At 42.1% G+C, this 15025-nt stretch overlaps 2 protein-coding genes across 2 annotated transcripts in view; one reads left to right on the top strand and one right to left on the bottom strand.

Moving 5' to 3' along the window:
- The window catches only part of ANKRD27 (ankyrin repeat domain 27), a 33569-nt gene extending 23843 nt beyond the window's left edge, over positions 1-9726 (top strand). Inside the window, exons 22-28 of the mRNA XM_005426263.2 lie at positions 1176-1373; positions 2398-2517; positions 3033-3194; positions 4038-4146; positions 5599-5680; positions 6209-6281; positions 8028-9726. Coding sequence (XP_005426320.1) covers positions 1176-1373; positions 2398-2517; positions 3033-3194; positions 4038-4146; positions 5599-5680; positions 6209-6281; positions 8028-8285 — 1002 coding nt within the window. The 3' untranslated portion in view covers positions 8286-9726. The remainder of the gene's footprint in view (positions 1-1175; positions 1374-2397; positions 2518-3032; positions 3195-4037; positions 4147-5598; positions 5681-6208; positions 6282-8027) is intronic.
- A 711-nt stretch (positions 9727-10437) lies between these two features.
- Positions 10438-13786, bottom strand: PDCD5 (programmed cell death 5; the record flags this gene model as incomplete). The annotated part of the gene is made up of 5 exons (XM_005426264.3): positions 10438-11392; positions 11698-11769; positions 11985-12076; positions 12515-12576; positions 13698-13786. Coding segments are annotated over 5 exons (363 nt in total), but the record flags the coding sequence as incomplete, so codon positions are not given.
- Between the last annotated feature and the right edge of the window lie 1239 nt (positions 13787-15025).

A 15025-nucleotide genomic window follows, 5' to 3' on the forward strand; every position in this document is an offset into this window, starting at 1 on the left:
TTTGCTTGGGGTTTTTGGGGGGCTTTTTTGTGTGTGTGTACCTGGTTCTTGTTTGGGGTTTTTTTTTTTGTTGTTTTGCATAAGGAACAATCCCAGCTTTTTGGAAATAGGAATTCCATAACTTGCCTTCAGGAGGTGTCTGAAGGGATACATGACTGGATAAATCATTGCAAAATAAACCTAAGTACAAATTTTCAGTTGATTGGCTGCTTTGGGGTTAACAGCACTGTGAGATGGCTTAACTTCTGAATTCCCCACTGCCACCACAAGTTTATTTTGTGCAGGCTTAGAGTGTGCTGTTGTACTTGAAGGCTTCACATTCACACGGTGCTTTGTTCTCTAAGGTAAGGGCTGTCCCTGTGCCCTCAGGACAAGGGATCAAGTGCTAAAGATGCCAGAGCTGGAGTCCATAAAGCTCATTTTATTGCTGACAGGGAGGGGAATGGCATCTGCTGTGGAATTGTCTGCTGAATGAGAAGAAGAAGGAACTTGTTAATTAATCCTAACTGCTGTGCTAGGCAGGCACACGTTGAAAGCACAGGATGAAAGGCTGTGCACCACTGTAAATGTCAGGCAGGCACAGTTTGCAAGAGGAGTGAAAGAGGATGTTCTGTACATCTGGGTAAACTGTCCTCCAGGTGCTTTCCTTATCCTGACTCCCCAGGGAAGTCTGTTCTCTGGGCCACTCTTGCTTCCAGGTGAATAAAATTAATTTTAGTTTGTATCAATATTACCCCAAGCTTCATGTAGCATTGAAGTGTTTATTGTCTGTTTCAAAGAGCATATATATCTTTATAAATCAAAGTAACCCATTAACACTGCCTCATATCCAGTATTAGCATCCTAACAGCTATATAAAAACTTTCAGTTTTAGTTCTGTCTCAAACTGTGCTGCTAGAGCCTCTTTTTAATACCATGAATATTTGGCCTAGAATTGCTCTCCATGAAGTTACCATGTTGGAAGAAAAGAGATAACAATAAAAGTAATTTTCTGTTGGAAAATACTACCAAGCTGCTCTTCTTCACTGACTTTTTCTGAAGGCCTCAAATTAGGCTTCAGCAGAATTTCTTGTAGTGCCCATCTGCTCGTTTTATATGAACTTAGCAGGTATTTGGCTATTTTGTTGATTAAAACAAAGCACGATTATAGTTTTATTGTGTGTTTTCCTCAACAGAGGTTTTCCAAGATCTGTGCCAACGGGCTGGGGGTGAATGTTTCCAACCAGGATGGTTTCACCCCCCTGCACATGGCTGCTCTGCACGGGCACAGCGAGCTGGCGTCGCTGCTGCTGCGCCACGGCGCCAGTGCCAGCGCCAAGAACACACAGCTGGCAGCTCCCCTGCACCTGGCCTGCCAGAGGGGACACTCCCAGGTAACCCTGCCTGGCACAGAGCTCCCTGGCACCACGGAAAGCTGCCAGGGGAAATGAGCAACCACACTAAGTCAGGAGCAGAGAAAATTAGTTTGGCGGTTCTGGTTTTTGTTTTCAGGGTCTAAAATCTCCAGATGGAAAGGGGAACTTTGAGCTGAAATTGTTTCAGAAGACACCTTTTCTTTATGAAAGCATATATGACTTACATAAGCATGCATGACTTAAAATACTGGTTTAATGCAAGGGGTGCTGCAAAAACCTTCTCTCTTATTTCAAATGCTTTAAACATCCCTTGTGCAGCTGAATCTTCTTTGTACGTTCCTCTGTACCTTCTTCTCTGGGTCATGTTTGTGTCTTCAGAAGCCACAGTACTAAATATTTACTGTAATTTCAACTCCTTACTTAGATCATGAGGCGAGTGCAGCTTTGAGGCAGCAGATAACTCATCCCTCGCTTCAAGTCAGGGAAGCAAAAGTAGTGAAGGAGAAGCATGAGCCCATGGGGGAGGGTGTCAATACAGGAGAGAGAGTAAATGAGACAGGAAAATAGCAAACATGAAAAAGCAGGGGGGAAAAGGCAAATGGAAAGATGAAGAAAAGCAGAAAATTAGAAAAGCAGAAAATTGTTTAAAAATAAGGAGCTGAAGACTGCAGGAGGGAAAAGAAGAGGCTTTTGGAAGTGATAGGAAGACAAAATACTAGGGAAGCAAGAAAAACCAAGAATACAACTCAGAATTGTAGGCTAATTCGTGGGATAGTTGTAGATTAGTTCATGGGGTAATTACAGTATAAAGAACTCCTTCCAAGTGTTGTGATCAGTTTGGTGGTGGTTTGGTTTTGATGTTTTGTTAAGTTACTGGTTATATTTGTTTTTCACACACCTTGAGTTTTATTTTCTGGCCTTTCTTGTAGTTGCTTACATTTTTCTTTTTTAAAAGTGGGTGTTAAAATATGAAAATTAGTTTCATACTCACTAACTCAGTACTCCTACTCAGTAAGACTGAAGTTGTTATTTCTTTCAATAGGTGGTAAAGTGTCTGATGGATTACAATGCAAAACAAAATAAAAAGGATATATATGGAAATACTCCCTTAATTTATGCATGCTTGAATGGTCACTATGAGACTACTGCCCTGTTGCTGCAGGTAAGATCACAGCAGACAGAATGTTCTGCTGGTATTTCTCATGTGATATCTGTGCTTACCCAGTACTCAGGATCAGTATTTTTAGTTATGCTTTTCTCTGTTGAAAATACTTGGGGAAAGAAATAAGAGTTTTTGTTAACTTATTCCTTTCAATCCCATCCCTTCAGAGATGTTAGATAAATTTTAGATAAATATTACCTTGCTATTAGATAAATATGACCTTGCTATTGTACAGGTAGCTGTTTTTATGGAACTTTTGTGTGGCAGGTGGCAGGTTTTCTCTCCTGGGATTCTGTCACAAAGGGTTGGGGGTTTCTAAAGTATCTCTAAAGCTTGGAATATGTGATAGAGATTTGCAAAACCAAAATGAGCTGATCCATGAAACTGTGGCTAGGGGATGGGGCAATAACGTGGCCAGGTGTGTTCTTGTGGCTCTGGTGGTGCAGCTGCCCTGGGCCCTGTGCAGCTCTGGGGCTGCTGCTCCTTTCTAACCGTGATCTCCCTTTGCTGTGCAGCACGGAGCCTCGGTGAACCTCTCCAACAGCAAGGGCAGCACAGCTCTGCACGAGGCCGTGGCGGGCAGGAGCGAGGCGCTGGTGGCGTTGCTGCTGCAGCACGGGGCCCTGCGGCACCTGCGCGACGAGCGCGGCTGCACCGCCGCCGACTGCGCCGAGCCCGTGAGTACTGCACGGCCTGCCAAGGCTGCCAGGGCAGGGCAAAGAGCCCTGTGCTGGCACAGCAGGGCTGCACACACTGAGCTGCACCCAGCTCTTAGAGGGGTATAAACAGTGAGATGCCTGTTCCTTGTGCAGCCTAGCAGTGGTTCCCGTGGCATGTGAAGCCGGTTGGGTTTCTAGAATAAGTTATCCTAGACTAAAAGGATGGGTCTAGAAAGAGTGGAAGCACAGACCTAAATAAAAGGAACATTAAAATCTCTGTAATGGCAGAGGGAGCAGAACTTGGATGTAGGCAAATGAACGCCTTGCACTAATCAGTTACGCAGGCAGCAATGTTCCTTGTCCCACCCATTATCTTCTGCCCTTCAGGGCTTTTGATTTCTTTTATCTTGCAATAGATCACTCTGACCTTCCCCTTTATTAATAGCAATAACATTATATGTAATATTAAATGATACCGAATTATTTCACTCTTTAAAGGACTCCTTAATGTGCTTAAATGGCCTCTGAGATGTAGCTTAATGACCACAAAATTCTGTACTGAATCAATTTTGGTATGTATGTTACCATTTAAACTGAAATTGGCTTAACTATAAGTAATACAGCTTAAAATAAGAGGTCAGGACTCCAACATCATCACTGCACTACAGTGTAATTTGTGAAACACTGTTTTTGTCCCTACTCAGAATGATATAAGTTTGTTTTTATAATGAGTTCTTTTATGTGTGTTGTATTGAGTCATAGAAGCATTAATTAACACACTCTACACAGACTGAAATACTAAAATGTACTGTTGTTTTTCTTTTTCTTTAATAATGGTGAAAATGGAAACTCTAAATGAAGAATTCAAACATCATGAAGTTGCTAGAAGCAGCACCAAGCTGTCCCCCCACATCAGCAGAGAGAGAGAAGGAGCGTGTGCAGCACGTTTCTGGCAAGATAAGGAAAAAAGGTACCTGTGATATTTCCACTGGTATGAATAAAAAGGGATTTAGGAATTCACAGGTGACTATATAACATATTTTATGTAATTGCTGTACATACAGTAATAGAACAATTATTTTTCATATTTATGATAGGTAACACCTAAAATACTATAACTAAATGCAGCAGACTTTGTATTCTACTCATGACATTGCCTTAAACTTAGTTTTCATCTACTTTGGGGTACATGTGTGAATTTTACCAACAAAAACATTTCAAGGTAAAAACACACCACATTTGAGATTATATAACCAGCCATGTAGGAACTGTGCATTTCAGTGCAAAGCAAAACAGATTTAAATGACTGTTGGGTGTCATTTCTATTGCCCTAAAACAGGTCAGGGAGTGGCTCATCATTAGTTACTGTCTCTCATGTTTTGGGACACAAATGAGAGCTACAGAGGTTACTGTGAGCCTTCCAACATAGTTTGCAGAGGACTTTGAGCAAGTGGCAGGAGGTGGCACAGTGTGGCCACGAGGTGCAGTGACAGCACAGCTGGGCTGCAGCAGGGCCCTGGGGCCTTGGGAAGGATGAGTTACCATCCCTTTGATACCTTTTATCTTGCAGTGTAAACTCTGACCTTCCCCTTTTTTAATAGCAATAACACGATAAGTTATATTCAATGATGCAAAGTTATTTCACTCCTTAAAGGATTTGACACATGGCCCTATCTTAATGTGCCTAAGCAGTCTCTGAGATGGAGCTTAAGGACCACAGATTCTCCCTCCTCACTTCTCACCCCCAGCTTCTGATCTGCCTTGTCCACTGCTCCCATTATGCTGCCTCAGAAGTTTTTCAGGTGAATTTTCAAGTTCACTGCCCTGGGGATGTAAGAAAAGCTGTGCCCCCTGAGCTGGACAGCTCAACAAAGGACCTGATGCCACCAGGACTGCAGAAAGAAAACAGGGAGGCTGCAAAGCAGGAATCAGGGTAGATGAGGAGCACGAGTGCCCATTTCAGCACCCATGAGTTTTCGAAGTAACTCCTGTTCCTTCCCTCAGAAAGATTGTGAATGTCTGCTTAATAGAAAATCACAATTAATCACAGTGTGCTGACACCTAAAATTGAGAGTAGTTCTTTCAAATATTTTGAATAGTTCTAAAAGAGCAATAGAAGATATGAGTAATACTAATGAAGAGGTGGTTTAGCATCTGTGTGTTAATTCAGGTTGGTAAAAACTGGAATTTAGGGCCTCAAAGTCCAAAATTAGAGTCTCTTCAGAAGCTTGGCCAGTTGTTTTATCTGAGGAAGAATGGTTATGTCTGCAACTTAAAGGTTCTTAAAATTTCCAAAGATAAATCACAACTTTAATTAGTTAGTGTTATAGTTTTATGTTCAATTTAAAATCAGAACTGTGTTTTTTAATTCCTAAGTGAGACTCAGTTGTAATTTTAGCTGCCTATTCTTTTAAACCCCCAGTGCATCCTAAGCCCTGTGAGAAAGCCGATGATCCCATAAGCAGACAACTTCAACTGGTCCAATCAATTAACAGATTTAACAAGTAAGCAGAGAAGCTTGCTCAGAGTGGGTTTGTTGTTTCTCATGAGCAAAGGAGAAGTGCAGCTGCTAACAAAGGCCCAAAGTGGGTCAGGGCTGGTTACACATGGCATGGTGGTGTGCCAGTGGATGTTAATCCTGCAGGGCTGGCACGCTCACATCCCCAGGCAGATGTTCTGGGCATGACAAGCTCACTGGGGTGGAGAGGGAGGGCTGGAAAATGTATCTAAAATTGGGATTGCACTAATACTTGGTGTACCATCAGTTAAGCATTTCAGAGCCAGACTGCTTAAAAATACTGTAGTGGTGTTCACTGCTTGGTTGGGTTTTGCTCAGTATCTTTTTAAACCCTAATATTCCATAGTAAAATACAGGGAATACGAGTAGGCTGCAGTTCTGGGAAAGTGTTGTCAGGGAGCTGGCTGTTTCTGGTGAGACAGTTCCACCTTGTGGAGCTTCTGAGAGAGAGGCTTTTATGAAAGGCTTATGCGAAGACATTTAATTTCTTTGCTTTCTTTAAAATCTTCTTTAGAGAAAAACACTTACGGAGAACAATAACAAGAGATAAAAGTGTCCCTAATTTTGACTATCACTTATTGCATCAGGTAAGTGGAAATACTTGCTCAGATTATTCTTATATTACAGCAAATATGTTTGCTTGCTCTGCTGTCACTCTGGGTACGTGTAAGGGAAAGTTTACTACTGGTGGTCATTGAATCACAGAAGTTCTGACCTGTTTGCCAAATTTCATCGTTGTTCAGACTTCAGTGGTGCTTCTATGACACCTCTTGGACACTTCATTCTTTTGAATCTCTTAAACTTCTTACTGCAGGTTTCAACTCTATCTTCTTTTCTGTGTCCTGCCCAGCAAAACCTAGAACTGAAAAACTGCAGCATCTTGGAGCTGTATCTTGCTTTGGCAAGGGAGACATTTTCCAGTAGATTGAAATTGGGCTTTTCTTTGTAAGAGGAGACTATTTGCAAGGGTGACAGCAAAGTGCATGTTGCATTGGCAGCTGTGACACAAATGTATGTGATAGATTCACCTCTGCTTGGGATGCAGTGACACCCACACCAACTGCTGGATGCTGCCTTCCCCAGAGCTTGTGCTCCTTCTGCTTCCTTTGCACTGGCTTTGACTCTCATTGCATCTTCTGCTAGGTCATTTCAGAACACTAAATCAAGAGAAAAATTACCTGTCCAAAACAAAACAGTTTTTACCAGGTTAGTCCAGCAGCTGCCCATCATTAGACTGACACAGCTTGGGAAATGCAGACTCTGCAGCTCATGTCCTTCTGGAAAATGGGATTCTCTTCCTTTTCCTATAGCCCTTAGAAGGCTGAGTATTTGCCAAAAGCCTTGAGAACACTAAATTAATTCTATAAAGCTGTAATATTTTATTAATTCTTTCTAAATTATTATATTCCACTACTGAACCTGGGATTTACATTTTATAACTGTGGATCACTGAAGGCAATATGTCATTTGAGTACACAGGTGTCAGAAAACTGTATGTGACCCTGATACAGAGCACTCCAGCTCTGTTCTGTGGTTGTGAGTTCATACATCTGTGGCTGAACTAGTTCATGAGTCCCTACAGCTCTGAATTGTTAGTGGATTTAAATGTTAGTGGATTTAAATAACCTCTGTCTGCAGCTTTTTCAAGACTGTTGCCATCATTTCAGTAAAAAAGCTACTTTCTCCTTTTGGTCTTGTCTTAGAAGATCTGTCATTAGCATGCTCGCATTCTCTTTATTTCTTCTGGTTATTTTAACATTTGCAGAGTGGCCAGTAATGCAGACCAGCCATCCACAGTGTACAGCAGAAACAGGAGCAGGTGTGGAAATGGAAGATATGAGTGGTTGGAATGACCAGAGAGAGGCACTAAGGGGATGGGGAGGGTGGGTGTCTCTTCCCTGACAGGTGACCTCTGGAAGCAGGGAAAACTGCCTTTGCCTTCAGCAGTACCTGGGTCACCCTGTCTGTTACTACTTCCACTTTTCTTAATAGTAAAAGAAATGACTGTTAATTTCAAGTGCATTAAGACTTGCATTGCAAGTGGTGTTTAGAAGAGCTGGGATGCTGTTGGGATAGTGAGGTGAAAATAAGTTTTGGAATGTCTGTTTTCAGGTCTGGTACTGATGTGTGTGTAGCCTGGGGCAGGCTGGCCTCTTGTTTTCTCATATGTAGCCCAAATAGAATTACTCTTTTACAAAGTATGCTATTTTAAATCTTGGCTGTGTTCTCAGTGTCATGAAATTCATGTGATAATAATGTTCAAGAAACAATATATTAATTTTCCTTCTTAAGAAAGCAGATGCTTTTAACGTACCATTTCTCTCTCCTCACAGATGGCTATTAAAAGCTTTGATAAAAGCAAGTTAAAATCTGTTGGAATGCTGGAGCAGAGCACAGGTCAGGTGACGGACTCGGGGTGCAGTGGTGAGTTTGTGGAAGATGATGACTCGGCAGCTCCTCCCCGGAGTAAATTACTGCAGCGCAGACACACGGTCAATGTGCCACTGCCAGCAGAGGGCAGCGACAGCGGCTCCTGCGACAGCGGCTCCTGCAGCCCGGCAGCTCCAGGGCTGCCGCAGTCCCCGGACTGACAGGGCTCAGGTTCACATCACTGAAGGGAAGCACGGATTTGAAGGCCGGAGCTGAGGAAGTTGGTGGTGTGAATTTCGGTAGCCCTTCACTGTGTGTTACTGTCAGTGACATTCACACCCCCCAGTTCAGAGAAGGCACAGGCTCTGCAGCACAGCTGGAATGTTCTGGCACCCTGGGGCCTGACTCCTCTGTTCATGTTGGAGGTGACCACACAGCCAGATCATTACTGATCTCACTAACAGGGATGTAACGAGGTAAAGACAGCAAAATTACTTTCCTATTCAATTCAGCACTTCTTAAAAAGTTCTATGTAACAGTAAACCAAATGAAACCCTGTATTGTATTTTTCAGCCACCCACTTTGTTTTAAAAGTCTTTGAATAATTTTTGCATTTTCAGTTTTTATCACTACACTCAGAATTAAATATAAATATATTTATATATATAAAAAGATATATTGGATAACAAGGTATTTATTGCCGGAGGTAATTGAAATGTCTCTATTTTTATTGTAATGTTACAAACCATTATAGTATATATTTCTGTATATTTCAGTCGCTGGCCAAACAATAGTCCATAACATCTGCATTACTAATGTGAAGGGATGTAGTCCTTGTTAATAGCTCAGCAATGCTCCCCTGTACTGGAGCTGCAAGATCAAGTTCTTACAGAGGAGCCAAGATACTGGGGAAAAAGTGGACAGCGCTTGACAAAGCTAAACTCTGGGCTTGCTGTTCACAGCCTAATAAAAAAGCAGAAGCAAGCACAAGGTGCTGCCTGTGTTTTATTGTAGCATGCATTTCAGTTGCTTTTCCCCTCCTCTAAAGGAAGTAATGCAAAAATGCACAATTACTCATGATTCTGATCTTGGGCAACACCCACAGACAAAACCGCTCCAGAGCCTGCTCTGGACTGCTATTAAAAAGGTGAAATTGCCATTATGAAAGGTACTTCTCACACCAGTGAGCACTGGCTGGAATAGGCCAAATCCTGCCCCATTCCCAGGGGTGATCACTGAAGAACTGAAAGCTGAGGGAACTACCAAGTAGCTGCTTAGATTTGAAGTTCATATTTTCTACTGTTCGGTTATGGGAGGCAAATCTGTAAGTAGCACAAGCCAGGTTTTGCAGTGCAGTATTTTTTTATTCTTGGCTCATCACATCCAGCTTGCATTTTATTTCATGAACTATTTGTATACATAATTCTCTTTCTTTTAACTGTGGTATTAGTAAACTACCTGGCAAAATACAAAGCTGGAAGATAGAGTGCTGGGCTTTTCAGATAACTTTTTAATCTAAGGTAAAATGTCAAATGACATTTGGATTTGAGGGTAATGTGTTTATTTTTCTAATAATTTATGAGTTCATCTGATTTTCTGATGTGCCTTGGATTTGTGCCAAATGATGGAAAGAAAAAACTAGTAAAGAACTCTTGAAAATGCTGTTTTCTTTGAGTGCTTTTGTCCAAGCATTGAGTCTATTACAGATTTTTCTTGTTTTGTAGGCATTTGAAGACTTTACCTTGTGTTTACTCCTGGACTTTCCTTCCTCCTACATTTACAGATAATTTCATTAGGTTGTGTGGTTTTAGATTTATGCATAGAGGTGTACAAAATAGAACTGTTAGTGAAACTCAGCATTTTCACATAACCTCCTTTTCTAGCTCTACGTTCAAATTAAAAAAACCAAAAGAATGTTCAGCTATTACAAGTCAAAAGACACAAAAGGAAAGAGGTAAAACAGGTTTTTCCTTCTTGTGACACTATAAAGATGACCCAGAGTAAGTAATTGGTCCTTACCTGTAGCAAGAATAATCCAGATATTTAAGATCTAGTAGACTATTATCAATCTGATTTCCAAATTACAGAGTGAGAATTTTGCTTGTGTTTTATTGTAGCATGCATTTAACTTAAATTATTCTTCAGATTTCTCAAGCATATAGATAAGACAAATCAGTTCACCAAACTTTGGCTTCAGACTCAGTAAGGGTGGTAAGTCTGAAGAAATTTGGCACACTCAGGGTATCGCTAAAGCTAAGGCAGCCTAATTACAAACACAGAGAAGCAAAATGCACAGGCTAAACCAAATGAAACAAAAATAACAAATGTTTCATATTTTTAACCACATTCAGACAAGATGAAAAACACACCCACTAGTGCTCACTTGAAACAAGTTTATTCTGTTCCAAAAACCAGTGCAGTTGGAATCATACACGATCCTGTTAAATTATGTCATATAGGGGGGTTGTGGTGGGAGAGTTTATCAGCACATTACAGTATTCATCCTACTGATTTCCATAACCATATTCTTGAATGAAGGTACAGCACAAGTTCAATTTTACTTTAAGCATGCAGAAGTTGCAGAGTTTAGGAAAATGGTCTGTCTTTTTTTTTTCCAGGTAAGAAACTCTCCAGCCATTTGATAAAAGTGGAGGTAGTTGTAAGAATACACGATACCAGGTGTCTGAACAGTGCTGTGTATGACACAGTTAACTTGCTTTGTTTGAAAGCCCAGGAACTGACAGGAGAACAGTTCAGCTGTTTGCTGGTAATGTTTCTTTACACAGACTGCCTGATAGGAATCCCCTGATCCAAACACTATTTGGATACCTTAATTTTTAAATTTCCAGTAAGAGAGCCGGTGGCTGGCTGGACAGGCATCCTTCAGGGGCTCAGGGAATCTCCTTTCTAACACTTCTGTGACAGAGTCTGGACAGACTAACTCTGAGTGGCTGTTCCCTGTCTCACTTGGCTCCTGTGTTTGCAATCTCCAGTAACAGCAAGTTAAGTGTGTGCAGTGGCTGAAAGCAGAGCTTACAGTGAGGAAGGGGCAACAAAACATTCATGCTAATGAAGCCATGGGGAACCCCACACTGCTCAGGCCTCTTATACTACAAAACTTTAAGTTATAAAATCCCCCTTCTCAGATTTATTTTACAAGTTATTTGTTGGCCTTTTATAATAATAAAAAAAAGTCAAGAAGCGTAAACATTTTCAGATCTTGCATTCTGCCTGCTAACAGCATTTTTCCAGGCTATTGTTTGGCAGCCTTACAGTGGTATTAATAATCATCCTCTTCATCAGAATCCAAGACTTTCCTTCTGTTGAACTAGAATGAAATCGATAAAGTGAAAGTTGAAGGGTCATGGTAGATGCAGGCTGGCACAAGCCTTTCCCAGTCCATGCAATGAAGGCACTGCCTGGCCCAGGGGCACAGGACAGAGCTGGGCCAGGCTGGCCCGCAGCACGCTGGCCCCAGGAGCTGCAGATGTGTAGGACTGCTCTGATGGAAACCCAGCAGCCACCAGGGCAGGGCAGGAGGTGCAAATACAAACTGCCACCCTGAACTGGTCCCACACGTGCAATTCTGCTGCTCTACTTTATACAACATTACATTTAAGAAAGAAAACTCACCTTCACTGTTGTTTTCTTTTCTGTTTGCTGACTCACTTTTTCAAGAATTTCTATCAAACCTTGTTCTGATACCTAGGAAAGTCAAACAAAATGTGGATAAACACACTCTGAGAGTATCAGACTGAATTGCCATTTCCTTTCTTACAAAAGGTTTTTGATGGAATTATAATAGTCTTTAGGAGCTATTTACAGTTAATTTAACTCACATCTATTATAAACATATTTTTGTAGAGTCAATTGGGTTTAAAAATAAATATATGTGAGAAAGAATTATGAAACATACTCACCTTTCCAGCTAGCTGTCCAAATCTTGCCATCTGTATAAGATAATTCTCTACTGCTTTTGCTTTGTCTGGTTTCACAAGTGCTAAATTGCTTACTGCAACAAAAACAGGCTTTGTTCATTTGGGGTTAGAACATTCTCCAATACCTTCACTAGTAACAAAAAAGTGACAAATGTCCCTAGGAAACAATCTTCTTCATGCCAGGGTCATGAAATAAATCGAAAAAGGCATCTGCATTTATGCCAGGCACAAGACAGTTATATTTCTTACTTTTAAATATTTGCTCCTCATTAAACAACTTTGACTCTCCATATAATTCCTTCCACTAATTTAAATAAAACCCAAAACATTAACATAATTCAGATACTCATCAGCCTCTCCCTTCTAATCGCTGATATTGCCAACTGAAGAGCTGCAAGTTTTATCTTCCCAGCAAAACCAGTATTTCTCTAGTCTGGCCTCTGTACACAAACACACTTCTGAGGAGTCCCTTAGATGAGTATTTTTTATTAGGAAGTTACTTGGATACTCACATCTTGCACGAGCTGCTTGATCAAGAACTTGAGCTAAAATAGTATTTCTTATCTCTGCTTCTCTGTAAGGAAAAGTGAAGCACACATTAAAAGTGGGATTTCAAGCACCTAAAATAACATGCACTGAACAGCAAACTACAGAACACTTTTGATTCATGGAAGTGGCTTCTTGAGGTCACTTCAAACCTTCCATTTACATGATATCTTTTACAGCATCTCCTATCCTGGGAATGTCCTTTTCTTATGGACATTTCCCATTACTGAAGTTACACAGCTGGCAACATCTTCCAAGAAATCAAGGTGGAGTTTCATACTTACACCTTCCCACTGCTCATGATTACATTTTAAAAGACAAAAGCTGTACTACCCTTTAGATCCTGCATTTATCCATGTGGAATTGACCCCAAGGCAGTGCATGGTAGAACAGGCACAAGGAATTGTCCATGCAATTCCAAAACCAAACCAAAGCTCATTTATGTATTTAGAACTTTCACATGGAGACTTCGCTAAGTCTCCATGTATTTACAATATTTGATATAAGTATCTGCAAAACTGGAGCTTTAGTTTATGAAACTTTAGTTAATACAGGCTTGGACTGTGCAAAGTCAGCTCTTTAAAACACTTGTTTACAATTTTCCCCTTAACACAAATACTGAACACTGTTCCCCCACTGAGCTTCCACAAAAATAATTTTGCTTCAGCTTTTTAACTGGAATAGTATCCCAGAAAAATCAAATCAACTGGGAAAGGCTCTTCCCACTGCAATACCAGCCAAACCCAACCCAAACTCACCACTGACAAAAAGCACCAGTTTGGGAGGAGTTCTGCCAGCCTGCAAGACTTGGATCATAAATTCCTACCAACCCTGAGGAGCCAAGGGTTCTGCCTTCCAGCAGCAGGTGACAGTGGCAGGGATGATGCTCCCCAGAGCACCCTGCTGCATCACTGCAGCTCAGGAGGTTACTGAACTCACACAAGTGCCAAGGAAAATCAGCTGCTGCTGCTTTCTCATCATGCCCTCCCACCCCAGCAGGGCTCAGGCAGTGTGGGCATGGCATGGGAGCCACACCTGCATCAAATCTTTGATCCATTTCAATTCCTTTGGTGGTGGTTTTCCCAACAACAAAACAAATGGTTAAAGATGATGAGATCCAAGACCAAAATTCAATAGTCTCATTTATACCTCTGCTTTGCTTCCTGTTGCGACGGATCAGCAGAAGGATCCTGAAGAAGGAGATCAGAGCAAATATCACAATCCAGAATCAGTCCACACAGAACAGAAAGTTAAAATATTCCAGCAGTGTTGATGGAAGATAAACCTGCCTGCTAAACCTGCCTGGAAATGGGAATCTGCTGCCTTAGCAAATAAATGTGCCACCCTCTGCTCTCCTCACAGCGCAGTCCTGCCAACAGTGGGGTGAGCTGCTCCTGGGGCTGGGGGCAGGAAGAGGCCTTCCCTTAGCTCTAGGATAACAGGCTTCCCCAAAGCCCAGAAAAGTGACAGAAGCATGATAGATCCATTAGAGTAAGTCAGGGATAAGTAAAATGAAACATAACACATTCTCAGCATGGCAGCTGAAATCCCAGAATCACAGAACATTCTGAGCTGGAAGAACCAACAAGGATCATCAAGTCTAACTCCTGAAACCAATGAAAAGTTAATGAGGGGGGTTCTACAACAGTTGGTTCCTGCATTAAACACTAATACACATGAAAAACAAAAAGGGGGCAAACTTCCAAGTCACTATTACTGGTGACTATTCAGAAACAAGTAACAAAAAACCAAAAAAACCCCGAACTTTATATGGAATCAACACCTCAGATTTTACAGGTAACAATTAAAGGTGTGAAAGCAGGATGGAAAACCACACGGACCGGAAATGGGGCTGGCTGGAGGTAGAGTTCCTTCACAGGAACAACAAAATTGTCACTTCCCATAAATCCACATATGGACTGTATTAGAGGATGGTGTCCAGCTCCTTTTAGTGGTGCCCAGCAGAGGACAAGGAGCAAAACCTCCTAAACTAAAACACAAGTTTCACTTCAACACGAGGAAGAACTTCTTTCCATGGAGAGTGGCAGAGCACTGGAGCAGCTGCCCAGGAAGGGAGTGGAGTCTCGTCTCTGGAGACATTCCCAACCCACCTGGACATGCTCCTGTGTCAGCTGCTCCAGGTGACTCTGCCTTGGTGAGGGGCTGGACTGGATGATTTCCAGAAGTTCCTTACAGCCCTAACAATTCTGTGATTCTGTGATTCAGCTCTGAAAACTGAGATGGCTGGAAAGGCCAGGAAGGCAATCCATGGAATACTGAGTGGTCGGGGGCGGGAACGTTCGTATGCCGAACCTCCCAGGGCAGGAGCGCAGGGAGGCGGCGGCGGGGCCGGGGCTGCGCTCGGTGCCGTTTCCAGCCAAAGCTCCGGCACGGCCGGGCCTCTGCCCGCTTCCCCCGCCCCGGTCACGCACACGCCTCTCCTCTTCCCCTCCGGCCCCCGCGCGGCGCCGCAAACG

Source organism: Geospiza fortis, unplaced genomic scaffold (assembly GCF_000277835.1).
Source record: "Geospiza fortis unplaced genomic scaffold, GeoFor_1.0 scaffold79, whole genome shotgun sequence".
Lineage (NCBI taxonomy): Eukaryota > Metazoa > Chordata > Aves > Passeriformes > Thraupidae > Geospiza > Geospiza fortis.